This window comes from Hesperophylax consimilis, chromosome 21 (genome assembly GCF_061612785.1).
Source record: "Hesperophylax consimilis isolate HC1 chromosome 21, BYU_Hcon_1.0, whole genome shotgun sequence".
Classification (NCBI taxonomy): domain Eukaryota; kingdom Metazoa; phylum Arthropoda; class Insecta; order Trichoptera; family Limnephilidae; genus Hesperophylax; species Hesperophylax consimilis.
In genome coordinates, this window is record NC_142856.1 from 24,153,197 (window position 1) to 24,168,833 (window position 15,637).

General features: G+C 36.0%; 1 protein-coding gene across 1 annotated transcript in view; it reads left to right on the plus strand.

Annotated features, from left to right (window-relative positions):
• The window catches only part of LOC149413769 (transient-receptor-potential-like protein), a 43,444-nt gene extending 28,049 nt beyond the window's left edge, over window positions 1-15,395 (plus strand). The window contains exons 17-21 of the mRNA XM_089644463.1: window positions 1,094-1,368; window positions 4,079-4,202; window positions 6,602-6,837; window positions 13,387-13,506; window positions 15,210-15,395. Of these exons, the coding sequence (XP_089500589.1) occupies window positions 1,094-1,368; window positions 4,079-4,202; window positions 6,602-6,837; window positions 13,387-13,506; window positions 15,210-15,395 (941 nt within the window). The remainder of the gene's footprint in view (window positions 1-1,093; window positions 1,369-4,078; window positions 4,203-6,601; window positions 6,838-13,386; window positions 13,507-15,209) is intronic.
• The last annotated feature ends 242 nt before the right edge of the window (window positions 15,396-15,637 follow it).

Here is a 15,637-nt window from a genome sequence, read left to right on the forward strand (position 1 = left end):
AGAATCAGACAATTTCTTGTAATTATAGAAAAAAAAACAATATTAAATAATATTAAACCTGACAAGTCTCCAATAAAAAACTTAAAATTCTTTTTTTTAGATAAACATCGTTATTTGTCAGTGTTGTCAAAAAAACAACATCACCTACATTTTAGATGTGTACTGGCAATCCTGAAAATATACTGCCAACAAAATATGACTATGAAATACTAGTATATATCGAATTATTTGGCGTTTACGTAGCTTAATGGTTTGAGCAGCTGACCGGCAATTCAAACCGGCTGCATGTTCAATTCCCGTCGGCAGCATTTATTCTTTCAATTTATATGGGTATTTCAGGCAAATAATTACTGTTTTTAATTACATATTTCTTGTTGAAAGTAGGTAGGTAGTAGGAATCTACATAATTAATTTGTTTTGCCAGAGTTAAAAATCACAATCATATTTTTTTTAACAACCATTATTTAAGTTTACTGGCAATACCACTAGTATTTTCATATCATGTAAATCAAAGGTTTAAAATTCCCTGGATTTTGTTGTGACCCTTCCATCTCATGACTTTGAAATCTATGTGGAAAATGTATTATTTATGGCTATGTGATTGGAACGAGTACAGTTCCGCTGAGTTGAACCATCTTCACCCTGATGTCCTGATGATAAATGATAGGAGAGAGCTCCAGAAGAAGATGAAGAAGATAAACAATATGGTAGAATCTTATCAAGCCAATGATAATGTGTTTATATATTTAGAAAATTTCTACATAATCTACCATATGTAGTTTCCCCATAATAGCTGGTTACATTCAGAGAAACATTATTTTAAACATATCCTTATGGATACGCTTTCGTTTATGAGGTTTATAATACTTAACACCAAATGAGCCAGGCATATATTCTTAAAATGGAAAAAAAACAAAATGACAGAGCGGAAACTGCCGCCTCGGGAGATAGGTGCAGCTGTTTGGAGGTAGAAACATTATAAAATATATATTTTTTTTAAATGGCAGCATATAAGGGCTGGGTGCGTACGGGAGCTACACAATACTATTGGTAAACGTACAAAGGTAATGAAGAAAAACTGAAAAATTTGCAGGGAAATCAACCCTCTCCGTGGGCGCAGCAAAGAGCCCCATGCCCTCCAGGCCGGTCTCCAAGGCGCCCAGTCTCGCGGTAACCCCTGCGCGAGTGCTGAGCCCCACCGCCGTCAGCCCCCCGAGCGGTACCCCCCGCGCCAGCCCACTGCACCCAGCGCAGCACCCACCGGCCGTCACCCCCAGGAGCAGCCCGGTAACCAGTCCCCCAGGGCCTACGCCGGTTACCAGTCCAAAGGCTGCGGCTAAACCGGGATCAGCTGTTACTAGCCCCAAGGTAATCAAGCGTTTGGCATTTGTGAGTTCAAAAATAATCACATCAGTTTATTGTTATAAATGTATTTATTATTTATTCTGTAAATGCTCAATAGAACATGGTATTCATAAAAATACCGAGAAAAAATACTCCTAAAATAGAACTGGTGAGAAGAGCATTAGCTGAAAGTGTCTTTTCTGAAACCGAGTTTATTCTGCAAATTCTTACCAATATTTGCAGAGTAAACTCGGTTTCAGAAAAGACACTTTCAGCTAATGCTCTTCTCACCAGTTCTATTTTAGGAGTCTCTATGGCATAAATATACCACTCTCTAGATCGATATCTTCCGGCTTTTTGTATCCAACAGAATTATACAGTACTTAACCGCAGATATACAAGCAGTACCTACCGTGCGGAGCAGAGCAGTAGACAAGGTAGAGGAAACTCAAGGCCATTTAAAAAAAGATGCGACCATAGACAACATAATTGCTCTCAGCCTACTCTATTCATTCACTAGCCCAAAAAAACTATTATAAAAATAAAAATGTCCTTGAAGCAGAAAAATGTCGAAATGTTTTCCAAGGGCAAGGTTCATCTGACTAAGAAAATAAACTTTTACAGTGCATTTCCTTAAGATGAAACTTGTTAATCTGAGAAGAAGAAACCCAAAATGACAAGAAATTTGCAAAAACACTGAAGAAAATTTCCAAAACATGATTGTCCGACAGTACGACGAAAAATTCCGACATTTTTCAGCCTCATGAACTCATGGTTACATATGTTTAAAAATCTTTAATTTCACCAAAACAATAAGATAATACAGGACAACACTAATCAATAACATGAATAAGTTTATCGATATAATAAATAACATTTATACGTTGTGGAGGAAGACATAATGTCAAGTATGAAGCATTGTTCAAAAAACCGAACGAATAACCTAAAACTGTTAATTCACTTTAAACTTGAACTTACGTAGGTAGGTTGAATATAATATGTTTGTAACTCGCTAACACTATACTGGCTTATATTGTATTTTTATCACGAACAACTTTAACACGCAATATTTTCGACGGAAATGATAGTATTTCGGCAGAAAATGACAACCCGCGTGTATAAATAAACCACTGTCATTTTGTTTGAATGATTTGAAACTGTCAAACGTCAAAATTCCGTCATCTCTTTCTGTTACACGAGTCATTATGGTAGAGAGCGAGAGATCAAACCAATCCTTCTGTTCTCACCAATGAGATCTGAGCTTTTAGCCATATTATTCGTTTTCTATAAGAATTTTGAGGTGGGCGTGGCGGTTTCAAATGAGTTTCGAGGCCAAAGCTTAGTTAAATGCCCCTGCTCTATGGTTAATTTATAGAACAAAAGTTGAAGTCAATTCAACTTTTAAATTCTATTCCATAGAAAAGCCTGTTTTCACTGATCTATTTCAAAGATTCTATGAAATAGATCGTAAATTAAATCATAAAATAGATCAGGTGTGATCCCAGCTTAAATCAACTGTCAAAAAAATCGCTTTTGGAATAATAGACCATACACACGATCCGACTTGCAGAACCCGACATGTCAGGTTGGATTGTTTGTAGGCAAAACCTCCGACCGAGATATTATTATTCTCTTGTCGGGATAATAATAATTCTTTTTGCGGTTCAGAATGTTAGATTCTGCAAGTAGAATCATAGAGGGACTCATAAATAAACCACCCACAAGGGCCTGTAACAACCAGAGATGTGCAAAATGGGTACCCAAAACCATTTGAAATGCAAAATGGAAATGGGTCAAAACTTTTCCATTTGAAAATGCAAAATGCAAAATGGTTTTTAGAAAAGCATTTCAAATGCAAAATGCAAAATACCTATTTTCAAAATGCATTGAAAATGCAAAATGGTTTCTCAGGTCAAACAATTAAAATAATTATAGAATTTTTAAACAGTTTTGTCATTTAATAATGGACATCAATGTAGAACAAACATATTACATGATGGTAAATCAAAAAATGCCACGACTACGGATTATGAACCACAAAAAATTTGTGCGGGACAAATTTAATATTACAGCGTCATGGCCCCATGTTCAGTATTTGAATCAGTATTTTTTGTAATGGTATCACTCAATTGCCAGGGCTCCTACCAGGGAGCAACTTGACAAATGTAAATTATCTCTCATAGCGAGGTTGAGGACCGACTGATATTTGGGGCTTAATAAAAAAAGATGAGTGGAGATAGTAGGAAGAATGTTGCAAAAAAGCATTTAAAATGGAAAATGCATTGAGAAAAGCATTTAAAATGCAAAATGCAAAATGGTTTTTAGAAAAGCATTTAAAATGCAAAATGGAAAATACTTACCCATTTTGCATTTTGCATTTCCATTTGAAATGGATTTATTTGAAATAAAGTACATCTCTGGTAACAACCAATGACATTACAAACAATGTAATGTTATTGATAACAACAAAGTAAAAATTAAAAATGGTGGCAGAATATTATTACTTCAAAGTTAACTTACAGACAGAGGCCATGAGATGGCAGTATAGTCTATTTCTTGAAATAATAAAAGAAATGCAATTCATTTTTTTATTCTTTTGCATTGCAGACACTACTACTTAAAAAACATAGTTTTACAGCTGTTATAAACTTCTATACGTTTACAAAAATGCAACAGTCCTGCAAACATATTATGCTTGTGAGAATAATCTACATTATAGAAATGATATTTACAGGGTAAGGGTCCTTCAGCCTCCGGAGTGGTGGTGAGCCCCTCCTCCTCGCAGGACTCGGCAGAGGACAAGAAGTCTCTGGGTGCCCTCTCCGTGGGTTCAATGGGCTCCACGGATGCCAAGCAAGGTAACACATGTCAAACAATACTACTTATTTTCTAGTATTGGAGATATCATTTTATTATTTTTCCTTACATTTATACAGGGTGTATCGGCAAGTACCCGACAAACTTTAACCAGCACATTTGGAGTAAAAAATGTTATGGGCGCTTTGCTGTCAGGTAACATTTTTTTTCCATTAAAAACAAAAAATAAATAAAAAATCCACACTCCGTCACTGTCATTTACATTGTTTCTCGTGTTCTACAGCTGTTATTAGCAAGTGTGTCAAAAAGTGTCCTCGCTCTTTCGTACACACTAAATAATAATAGTTAAAAATGAGACGAATGGTGCCGTGCCATTTCGTTGTGATTGTAAAAGCGCGCCAACGTAGGTACGTACGTACATTATTCAACGAAACTCGAACAAAATATTGCCAGACGGGTTTTCAAACTTTGACAAAGGATAAAACATTGGTGACATGTGGTGAAAATATTTTTTTTATTTATTTAATACATGTTACATTATTATGAAATTTACATAAAGTAGATATAATGAATCACCATACTAGGCGGCTGCCTGTTTCATGGTGACCAATTGAGTGTAATTAATTTGTATGAAATATGAAATATGAAATCTAGTGTAAACATATGAAATTAGTAACTATAGATGAAGCTAAAATTTTGGAAAAATTGTAATAAAAAGTAGAAGATAGAAATTAGAAAGGAGAAAGAAGTAAATTAGCATTAGATTGTAAAAATGTACATAATTATATATATAATTTTTAATATGTGTGCATGCAAGCACACATGTGTATATAGCAGCAGACATACCTATATACATATAACAGCACATGTATACATACACCCATATGACGCATCCTCACGCATATAAACAATATATACACCTCTATCTGAGTACTTGGAATAGGCTACTAACACTATAACAATCACACATCAAAAAATCCCCGAGCGCTTTCCTGAAACTGTCGTATTTGGCTATTGATTTTATTTCTAACGTTAAATTATTGAATATTTTTGGAGCAAGAAAGTTAAATTGTCTTTGTGCCATTGAGGTTTTTATTGGGGGAATAGTATAATTCGATTTGTTGGAATATCTTGTATTATGGGTCGATTCAAAAATATTTTTTTTCGTATGTTTGAATTTATAGTATGAATAATAATTTTTTTATTAAAAAAAATGTTACCGGACAGCAAAGTGCCCATAACATTTTTTACTCCAAATGTGCTAAGGAATAGCTGGTTAAAGTTTGTCGGGTACGTGCCGATACATCCTGTATATATATATTTTTTTTTTACCATTACATTTTCTTTATAATCTATTTATTAAATTAATTTTGTCTGCTTTTCAGAATTTCACTTTAAAATAGCCAAGTTTCACACTAATCCTTTCAGAATTGTGGAATGAGAGAACAATAAAGAAAAATACAGATTTTCTGTATCACAAAATCTAAACTAACGAAACTTCCAATAGCATAAATATATAAGTTTGTTAATAATAATATGTAGTTATGGCATTAACTCTTTGCACGCGGCCGTATCAACTGTTGTTACGGCAAAAAGTCCGAACTCATACGCGGCTGTATCAACAGTTTATACCGAAACTTTGAATGCCGATATTCCAGCGGTCATTCGACATAAATTTATTTCCCGCTCGCTTGAACATTCGTAGGACTATCACGATGCTGACATCTACAAGAATTTCTCGAAAATAAAATTGTATTTCATTAAAAAACATCGATAATCAAGTGAGCCTCTTTGCGCCTTCGAGTGCTATAGTTTACAATTTTATCAACGGATGGCGTTAGTCCAATTTTGTTATTATATTATGTGACATAAAATTTAAGTGTTCAGTTTTAGAAAAAGTTTTCATAACTAAAAATGATAAGTGCTCATGGTGTCCCACTTGTGTCTATCAACGCAGTGGCCTAAGTACACACACGCCGAGTGAATGGCGGAACCACATTCAAAAGATACGGTGCGTCTTTGTATGAAATTTTATGTTTTTGTTTTTATAAACATCTAAGAGTGTTGACACATGAGGATTTGTTATCATATTGTGGAGAATAATCTGTTCTGTCTATATAGTCCCATAAATCATGCCAGAATGCTTTAATTTGACATTTAATTGCGTGCATAGATATTTGAAAATATGTACCGCATACGGGTATAGATAAAATGGAGCAAATTAACGCGGTTAAAAGGTTAAACAATCGAATCTTATTTTTTCTGTCGAAAATAGGGGTTTTTCTTCTTTTCAACATTAAAACTGTTTGGGTAGCGTTTGAGATAATTTGCCTCCAGTTAATAGTTATCGTTTTTGTTACTGATAAAAAGAAATGTTAAAAAAAAAAATTATGAACAGTATCACAAGCTTCAAATTCACTTGAATCAAAATACATTTCAGATGAGCCAATGCCTCTGGGCGCTGTGCCTCGCCAGGCTGGAGACTCTCCGCCTCGCGTCATCAAGAGGAAGGCTGCGGCCCCCCAGTCTCCCCCCGGCGGGGCCCAGTCCCCTCCCGGCGGGGCCCAGTCCCCCAGCAGGACTCAGTCTCCCCCCGGAGTGCCCAGGCCTGTTGCCCCCGAGATTAAGCCCACGGAGGGAGCGCTCCCTCCGCCACCACCCAATCCAAAGAAAGAGGTAAAGAGATTAAATAATTAGGTCAGTACTACCGACCTAATTTTACCTCTTTAACACCACAACAAAACATTGGTTGCACACTGAAACATTTAAAAATTACCCTTAGCGATGGGTTGCACATGAAACATTAAAAAAATAAACCTTTGACACAGTAGTACAATAAAAGTATCCTTCATTGAGTGCAAAATATAAAACCTTTGAAAAATTACTACTAACATCGATTGCACAGTAAAACACCTGTAACATTGGTTACACAACAATATATTTTTTAAATTTACCTCTAACATTGGTTGAACAACAATATGTTAAATGTTTACCCTTAAATTGATTCCAAAGCCCGACAAAGGGACCGTGACGAGAAATAAGCAGAAAAATGTATAGATAAATAATAAAATATTTGTATTCCTTGTTCCTAATTGCTCTCCCAATCTGAGCAGAAAAAAATTATCGAGCAGGTATGTGGTATTCACAAAAATATTTCAATGTCATAAAATTTCATGGTCACGCACCGAGACATCATGTATTTCTTATATTAACGCTCATCGACATTCTTATTTGTGTTTTTCATTGGAAATCATCCTGTTTTTGTGTTCATGACGTCAATTGATAAGCATTTAGCGTCATATATTCTCCTTACACTCCTCTCGTTGTTCATTCTTTCTACATGACCAAACCGTCTAAGCGTCCCTTTCTTAATCGTATTCTTTACGCTTACATCAGCACTTCTAAATCATCATTCTTTGCGGATCTCCACATTTCTCACACGATCATACATGGTTGATCTCATTTCTACAGCATTTTAGTCTACTCTCATCCTTCTTCTGCCAGTTCCATGCTTGTGGACTGATAGCTTCGCTTCTTTGGACAATTTTTTGTTAGCGCCAAATGCGTTCAGTCCTCTATTAAAGGAGTTACCTGCATTTACCCTTAAACAGAGTTGCTTGGCGGTCCGTCTTCTCTGCCTACCCCTGCCGAGAGAAGGCGTGATGGTTAGTTAGTTCGTTAGATAAGCATTTTCATTCATGTTGTCCATTGGTGTCCTTTCGCCAGGGCCGGTTTTAGTACTATCAGCGCCCTGGGCGAGATTTTTACGGCGCCCCCTAACTGCAATTCAATTCCATATGAAAAAAGGCAATGGGTATAATGGAATAACCGTTTATTAAAAAAAAAACTATTTATTTAAAAAAACTTCACTTTTCTAGCCTTTCTATCGGCGAACTCTTTTATAAGGTTATCAAAATCGATATTTTCAGCAATTTCATTTTCGATTGACAAAGTTGCCAAGTTTGTCAATCTAGATTGTGATATTGTCGATCGCAGATAGGTTTTAATCAGCTTAAGCTTAGAAAAACTCCTCTCCCCACTAGCAACCGTTACAGGTATAGTCAATAATATACGCAATACTATCCACACATTTGGATACAGTTCTTGTAGGTTGCGATCTTTGATAAAATTTAAAACATAAGCAGGGGTAACCACATTCTGATTAGGCAAAAAAGATTTCAGGCTTACGAGTTCATCATACAACATACAACCATCTATATCAGATTTAGAGTCTACAGTTAATTTCAATTGGAGATTACCACAGAGTTTGACAAGGTCGGGTTTTTCCGGAATCTGTTTTATATTGTACAAAAAAGACCAAGATTCCGAGTACTCATTTAACTGTTCAAATCTTTCATTAACTGAAATTAATGTAGTGTCCAAGAGAGAGTTGAAAAATTCAACCTCAAATTTTTTTTCTGGAGACGTTATAGGCTCGTCGTGGGCAGTTTCACCAGCTTGACGCTTAACAAATCGAATTCTTGTTGTGTCTCTAAACACAGGTTCAATTTCTAGTTCTTCAGCCAATCCCTTCGCAGTTAAAATGGCGCTTTTAAAGCCAGTATTTCTATATTCTTCCAAGAAAGTGCAGCATTTTTTCAACATTTCTGTACATTTACTGATATCCATATCTGTTGATTGTAGAGATTTACTAACGACATTAATTTGAAAACGTATGTCATACCAAACAACCAACGAAACTATGAAGCTGAAATCTTTTAACTGTTCGGCTAGAGTAGTAGCCTCATGAGAGACTTGAACATCAGTTTTCTGAGTTTCAATAGCCAAAGTAATTAAAGCGTCATGGATGGCACTAATTTGATAACGGACTGATTTAACACTGTTTATTCTTGCTTCCCAACGTGTGTCACTGAGCTTTTTTATAGTATATAATCCCAAATGATCAGTTAGAATTTTCCATCGATGAACAGAAGCTGAAAACAATGTGAACAACCTCTGAAGTACCCCAAACAAAGTGACTGATTTTACGGATGACTTAGCGGCATCGCATAGTATGAGATTGTAGCTATGACAACCACAAGGTACATAAACAGCTAAGGGATTTATGTCCAGAATCCTCCTTTGAACCCCAATATTTTTCCCTTTCATATTCACTCCGTTGTCATAACCCCGACCCCTACAGTCGTTCAATTCCAGTCCGTGTTTATTTAAAACATCAATAATAACTTCAGTCAGTTTTTCACCAGTCGACTCATTTACAGGTATAAATTCTATGAAATGCTCTTTTACTGATACTTTATCGTCATCTGATGATAAATCAACAAATCGTATTGTCAGTGAAAGTTGTTCTACATGACTAATGTCCGGAGTACAGTCAGCTATAATAGAATAATATTTTGATTTCTTTGCGCGAGATATGATTTCTGACTTTATTTTTTCACCGATCAACTCTATTAATTCATTTTGAATGTCTTTTCCGCAGTAGTGGTCTGAAACATCACCCTTCATAGCTAATCGCAAGTGCTCCTGCATAACTGGATCAAATTTGGCTAGTAGTTATACTAAGCCCAAGAACTTTCCGTTATTTGGCGTATATAGTTTGTCAGAAGTACCTCTGAACGCCATATTGTTTTCAGCTAAGTAAAGTGTAATATGCATCAATCTAGACAAAACATTATTCCATCTGGTAGTTTCCTTTCTAATCAAATGTTGCTCTTGGCAATCTATTGTTTTTCCTGTTTTTAATCGTAGTTCAGTATCAACCCATGAAAGGTAAAACTTGTTGTGTGAAGTGCTATTCTCATGATTTTTTAACATTTCAGACAAGTGTTTCCAGTTGTTATATCCTTCAGATACTAAACTCGACGTTGAGCTACTATCAAATAGCTTGCAACAAAAACAATAAATTCGATCCTTAGAAACGGAGTATATTAACTAACGACGCTGAATTGTTTCATTGTTCGCTAGTTTTTTTATGAAATGAGAATTAGAGAAATGTCGCCCTGTATCGTTCTTCCGATAATTTTCAATGTGAGTTTGCACTGGGCCACTTGTTATTATATGATCAATTAATTTGCTATTTCGAATGAGTGGCCAAGTGGCTGGATCCGCTATATTCGGGACAACAGTACTAACGTCATCTAGCATTTGTATTTGTTGTACATCACCAATGGAGTCATCCTGAGCAGCATCTGTAATTGTAGCACAACTTGTTCCCTCACTTCGGGAAACTTCCTTCACAATCTCTTCAGCAGCTATCTGATCTGACTTGTAGACAGAGGCTCCACTACCGATGAATTCGTTTGTATTCCAGATGTAGATGCCACATTCAGGTCTTGATTTTTTGTTGTGATATATTTATCTATATTCATAAACTTTTTTGTTTTTTGAAATTCCTTTTCTTTTTCTGCTTTCCGTTTTCTATATTTTGACCCAGATGGTTTTCTTTTGATAAGATCAACGTGTTCAGACATTTTTTTTACCAATCAGGTAAGTAGTAATCAATAAAATCTGCAACAAATTAAATCTCTGTAAGTCGAAACATTTCTAAAAATAAATTGATTACAATAAAATTTCATTACAACGCTATCCAGCGAGGACTACCAAAAACGCATTACATTTGGGATAGCGTTAAACACGGGAAGGAAGATCAAAAAATCTAGTAACATTGACATGGCAGCAGAATATTTGTGAAATGTTTTATTTACTAGCTTGTGTTTCGCAATAGTGCTTAGACTTGAAAGAAAAAGTCACGATCATCCACTTTTTCCCGTGGGAATGAGATTTTTCCCGCATTGAAAGTAGGTACATAATCTATTTATTTCCTCGGGATTTATATTATTTCCGTATCAAAATTTCATCAATATAGTATAATTAGTTCCAAAGATTTCCCCGCCCCAAACGTATAAACATACAAGCAAATGTTATAGAGATCGATATATAGCAGAGAGAGAAAAATATAGTAGTAGAGAGTGTGTAGTATAGTACAGCGTTTACCAACTCATGATCATAGAGAAATTTTGCTTTGCACTCAGAACATGGAAATAGTTTCTTTACAGAGCTAGCCCGAAAATGATTAAATTGAGATGATTTAATAGAAAATGATTCATTGCACTCAGAACATGGGAATGATTTCTGCCCCAATTACCTCTAATAATTTTCTCAATGTATTTTATTTTAGAGATGAAAAACATTTCATTCGGAACAAGGAAATGGTTTATTGGCAGAACTCGCGAGAAAATTATGATTTTTTAAAGATTATTAAAGAGAACTTTATTTTTTTCCCTCAAATCATCGGAATGGTAATTTTTTTCACAACATGGGCATGTTTTTTCACAGAAGAAGTCACTATAACGTAATTAATTGAAGCGAATTTACAATAAACTTTAACACCTCCACTAAAATGGAAAGCATTCATTCCCGAGCTCGATCAAAAGCTAAGCTTTCTTGATGCCTAAACTTATAACTTTGGAAAAAAGCACCTTTCCAAATACAGCTTTTTAAAACATGAATAGCTGCAGCCAGAACACTTTCAAAAGCTTAGTATAAGCTCGGCTTTCCGACTATCTGTTATCCCTTCTTAGCCTTTTGGCTAGGATGGCTAGGATCATTATTTAACATGAATGGAGGTAAAACTTTTATTCATTTTAACTAATTATAATGTTCCAAATAAAATTTAACAATAAGGAAGGCTAATTTCCATTGATATTGTATTATTTTGAAGCGCCAACGCCGCCAACTCTTTTTGAATAAAAATGAAATATTAAAAAGAGATGGATAATGTTTTTTATTGTTTTTCTCTATGGTTGCCAATTGGTTGGGAATTCCCGGTAAAATGAACCGCATGCGGTGCAATCGAAGGTTCCATTCTAGATTCTAGCGTTGCAACCATAACAATTTTTTCCTTATATTTAGGGAATTTACGAGTAAGTAGTTAAGTAGGCCTCGTTCAAAGAACGAGGGATATAAAGGGGCGCGCCGGGCGCCTGTGGCGCCCCTTTAAATCCGGCGCCCTGGGCGGTCGCCCAACCGCGCCCTACCCTAACGCCGCTACTGCCTTTCGCTTGAAAAACTTTGCATGCTTATGCAAAGTTTTTCTTGGGTCTTTTGCATCATATTATTTAAATTGGTTAGTATAAGGGAAAAATATTAATATCGGTTGTAGGTCTGTCTGTCCGTGTTGTCTCTGGTTCAATGAATGTTCAATGTTCTCGAATTTGTTTTGAATTTAAGTTTAATTTTCAGAATTGAAACTTTATTCAAATTCATACAAGTTATAAAGTACCTACCTATCAAACATATAAATTTTGTTATCCGTGCTGTTTTAGTTAGTCCTGCGTGAAATCTGATTCAATTAATTCAAATTTGCTTTGAATTTAAGTGTCATTTTTTAAATTGAACTGATTGTGTGAAGAATTCAGACTTCAATTTCAAAATTGGAACTGATTGTATGAATTATTCAGACAAGTGATAAAGTATCTACACACATAATACATATAATATTATAACAGAGAATTATTTTAATTGTGCCATTTTCAAAATTGGAACTGATTTGTCGTGAAATCCACTGACGTTCGAATTTCACTCTGTTAATAGCTAAAGCTGTGGGTAAACCTAACCTAACCAAGAATACTTTCTATTGAGACGCAAACATAATGAACGTTTCAAGAGGGGTGGGGAACCTGCAGCCCGCGAAGCTTTTTGGGGCGGCCCGCAAGCACTTTCGGGGGTGGCCTGCTGACCAGAAAAAAATAATAGTAAAAAAAATAGCTTTCAGAACGTAAGAACGGCTTACTGTCATGGTGTTTCAGATACATTTTTATAAAACCCAGAGAATGGTATAACATAACTGACAAGTACTTACATATGCACCTACGAAAGTAGTGTATACGTTAGTATAATTTAGTTTTTTAACTCTTGACAGGCCAAGATGCTAAACAAAACGTCTGTAACCAAGTGGGTCTTCCGATGACCCCATGCATTTTTCTGTCTTGTGGTCTTTTAAACTATAAAAATCCTAATTATTTAGTCAATTATCAATGTATTGTATGTATTTGCGCAGAAATTCGTAAAATACTAAAATTATATGTCAAATATTTAAGCTAATATAAGGAGGATAATAATTTTGGGTACTACCTACTCCCCCACTTGGCTACGGGATAGTTAAAGAAGTCACTTGTTTGTGAATTTGTGATGTTCACAAACAAGTGTGAACTTCACAAAGTGTATTCAGAGGGTGACATGTAAGGTGTGTGTTTTCTGTAGGTGGTGCCAACAGTAGAGGTGACCCCTGCACCGGCCACCCCCAGTGTGGTGGAGAGGGTGGCATCCCCCCCACCACCTCCCCTGTCACCGCGTCCCTCTTCCCCAGCTGCGGCATTGCAGGTAAACCAAACAACTCATTAATTAACAGTTTAGCTTTTAACTGTCATTTTTTTTTATTTAAAACCTTTGAAACATGTTCGATATATATGTAACAGTTTTAATAAAAATTAAAATACAAGGCAAAGCCTTTGCATAGGTATTACAATGAAATGATCACATTTATATGATTTAAGAATTATATATAAAATTAAGATATGCATTTTATTTTCGAAAATAAATGATATAAAATGAAATTATAAAAAATAATAAAACAGTTAAATGTAATAAAAAATCAACCTGTAAAAAGACTTTTTTTACTTTTACAGATTATTATTATTATTATTATTATTTTTTTTATTTTTTTTGACTGAGGATTGTACCTTCCTCCATACGGACTGGCTCTTAACTGCTGTTCACTTTTAAAATGTCTTTAAAAAGTCTTTTTTTTTGGTTTGACTGAAGGTTGAACCTTCCTCTCCAGGGATTGGAGTCAAAACTGCTAACACCTAAGTCAAATTTTAATTGGATTGCACCAACTGACCTCCAACTCTCTAAAACTACCAAATCCAATCTGCTTATCGCGTCCTAATAGTGGAACAAGTTTCGACGAGATATTAGTATGCAGTAGCGCCTCTAACTACAGCTCTAGGTTTGCAATGGGGTACTGAATATATGCAGGTGCCATGTCTTTGGCTAGGGTTTGGATTTTTTGTGACAGAGTCTAACGCTCATAGAACGTCATCATAATCTTCTGTACGGCGAACGAACCACACCAATTTATTTATGAACTCATCTGTGGGAGAGCAAAGTACTTCCTAAATGCGGTGGATGCATAGACTAAATTAGACTAGACACGGCATATTCATTTAAAAATAACCCCAACACAATTTTGGTTTGGTTCACATGCACATTTATGAAAAGGCCCACGCATTGTGTCGCAATGCGAAATGGGCACTGTGCATTGCGTTTTACCTTTTGTTGGTCTATTTTGCTTCTCAGCTATGCTGGGCAAGTTCATTTTTTCAATCACAAAAATAACCGAGTTCCAAATATTTAAATTTGAATTATGTCCATATTACAACTCCTCTGACAACAAATTCTCCGTGGTTTCGCTTACGAGTTTGAACGCTTGTACAAGGAGTTTAAACAGAGTTGGGTTGTTAAGTTCATCTCCATATTTGAGACGTACGCTACGTGGCGTTATTTTTAAAATTAATTTAACCTGACAGGGCTAATCTAGTATAATACATCAATGGGTGGATGAAAAAATCTATATGTTTTTGTGTGTCCCATAATACAATTACAGGATTTTTAATAAAATAAATAAAGTACGTAAAACATCAACAAATTATTGAAATCCCTATGCACATTCGAGAACTTGAATTCAAGTGGCAAACTAACTACATATTTATACTTCTATGTGTTGCTGAAAAAACAAACATGGTGTCATACATAACACAATCTGGGAACCATTTATTGGATAACCAACATTTATTGGTCACCCCAAGTGGTTCGCCTCGTTTGGTGACTTAGCAGAGGTGCCCGGGTTTATGGGTTGAGGTATAACTAGGTCCTACTGAGAGACTGATTGAGGGAGACTTTTCGACCTTTTCTCCAGCCAGACTCTCTCGAGTCATCGCCTTGCATCGCAGTATCTGCCCTTTCTTTTTTAAAAGATTGTTTTGAATAACTTTGAGTGTGTAACCCACCGGAATACATTTCAGGTGGTAGTGTCGGCTCCCTCGTCACCTCCGGACGACGCGGCCATCGCAGGTGGGCGCCTGGGCTCCTCGTCCAGCACGGAGCAGCTGCTGCCCTCACCGCCGCCCTCACCCACCCCGCTCCGCCCCCAGATCAGGATAGACGACGTCAAGACCATCAAGAGGCAGCCCAAGACAGGCTGGCTCTAGAATCTTACAACCAACCAACCAACCTACCACCAAATTGGAAAATCCTTTAACACCGAGAGCCTCTGATATTTTGCAACATATTTCTCACATTGCATTACATTCAATCCCAGATAAATTCGATGTTTTTAACTTATTTCAAAATACCATTTGTGAAAGCTTGAAAGACTCGCATACATTTACGAATTGAAACGCAAGCCAAGCCTCGAATTATGGGAAAGGAACGAAGCAACAGCAAGCGGCGT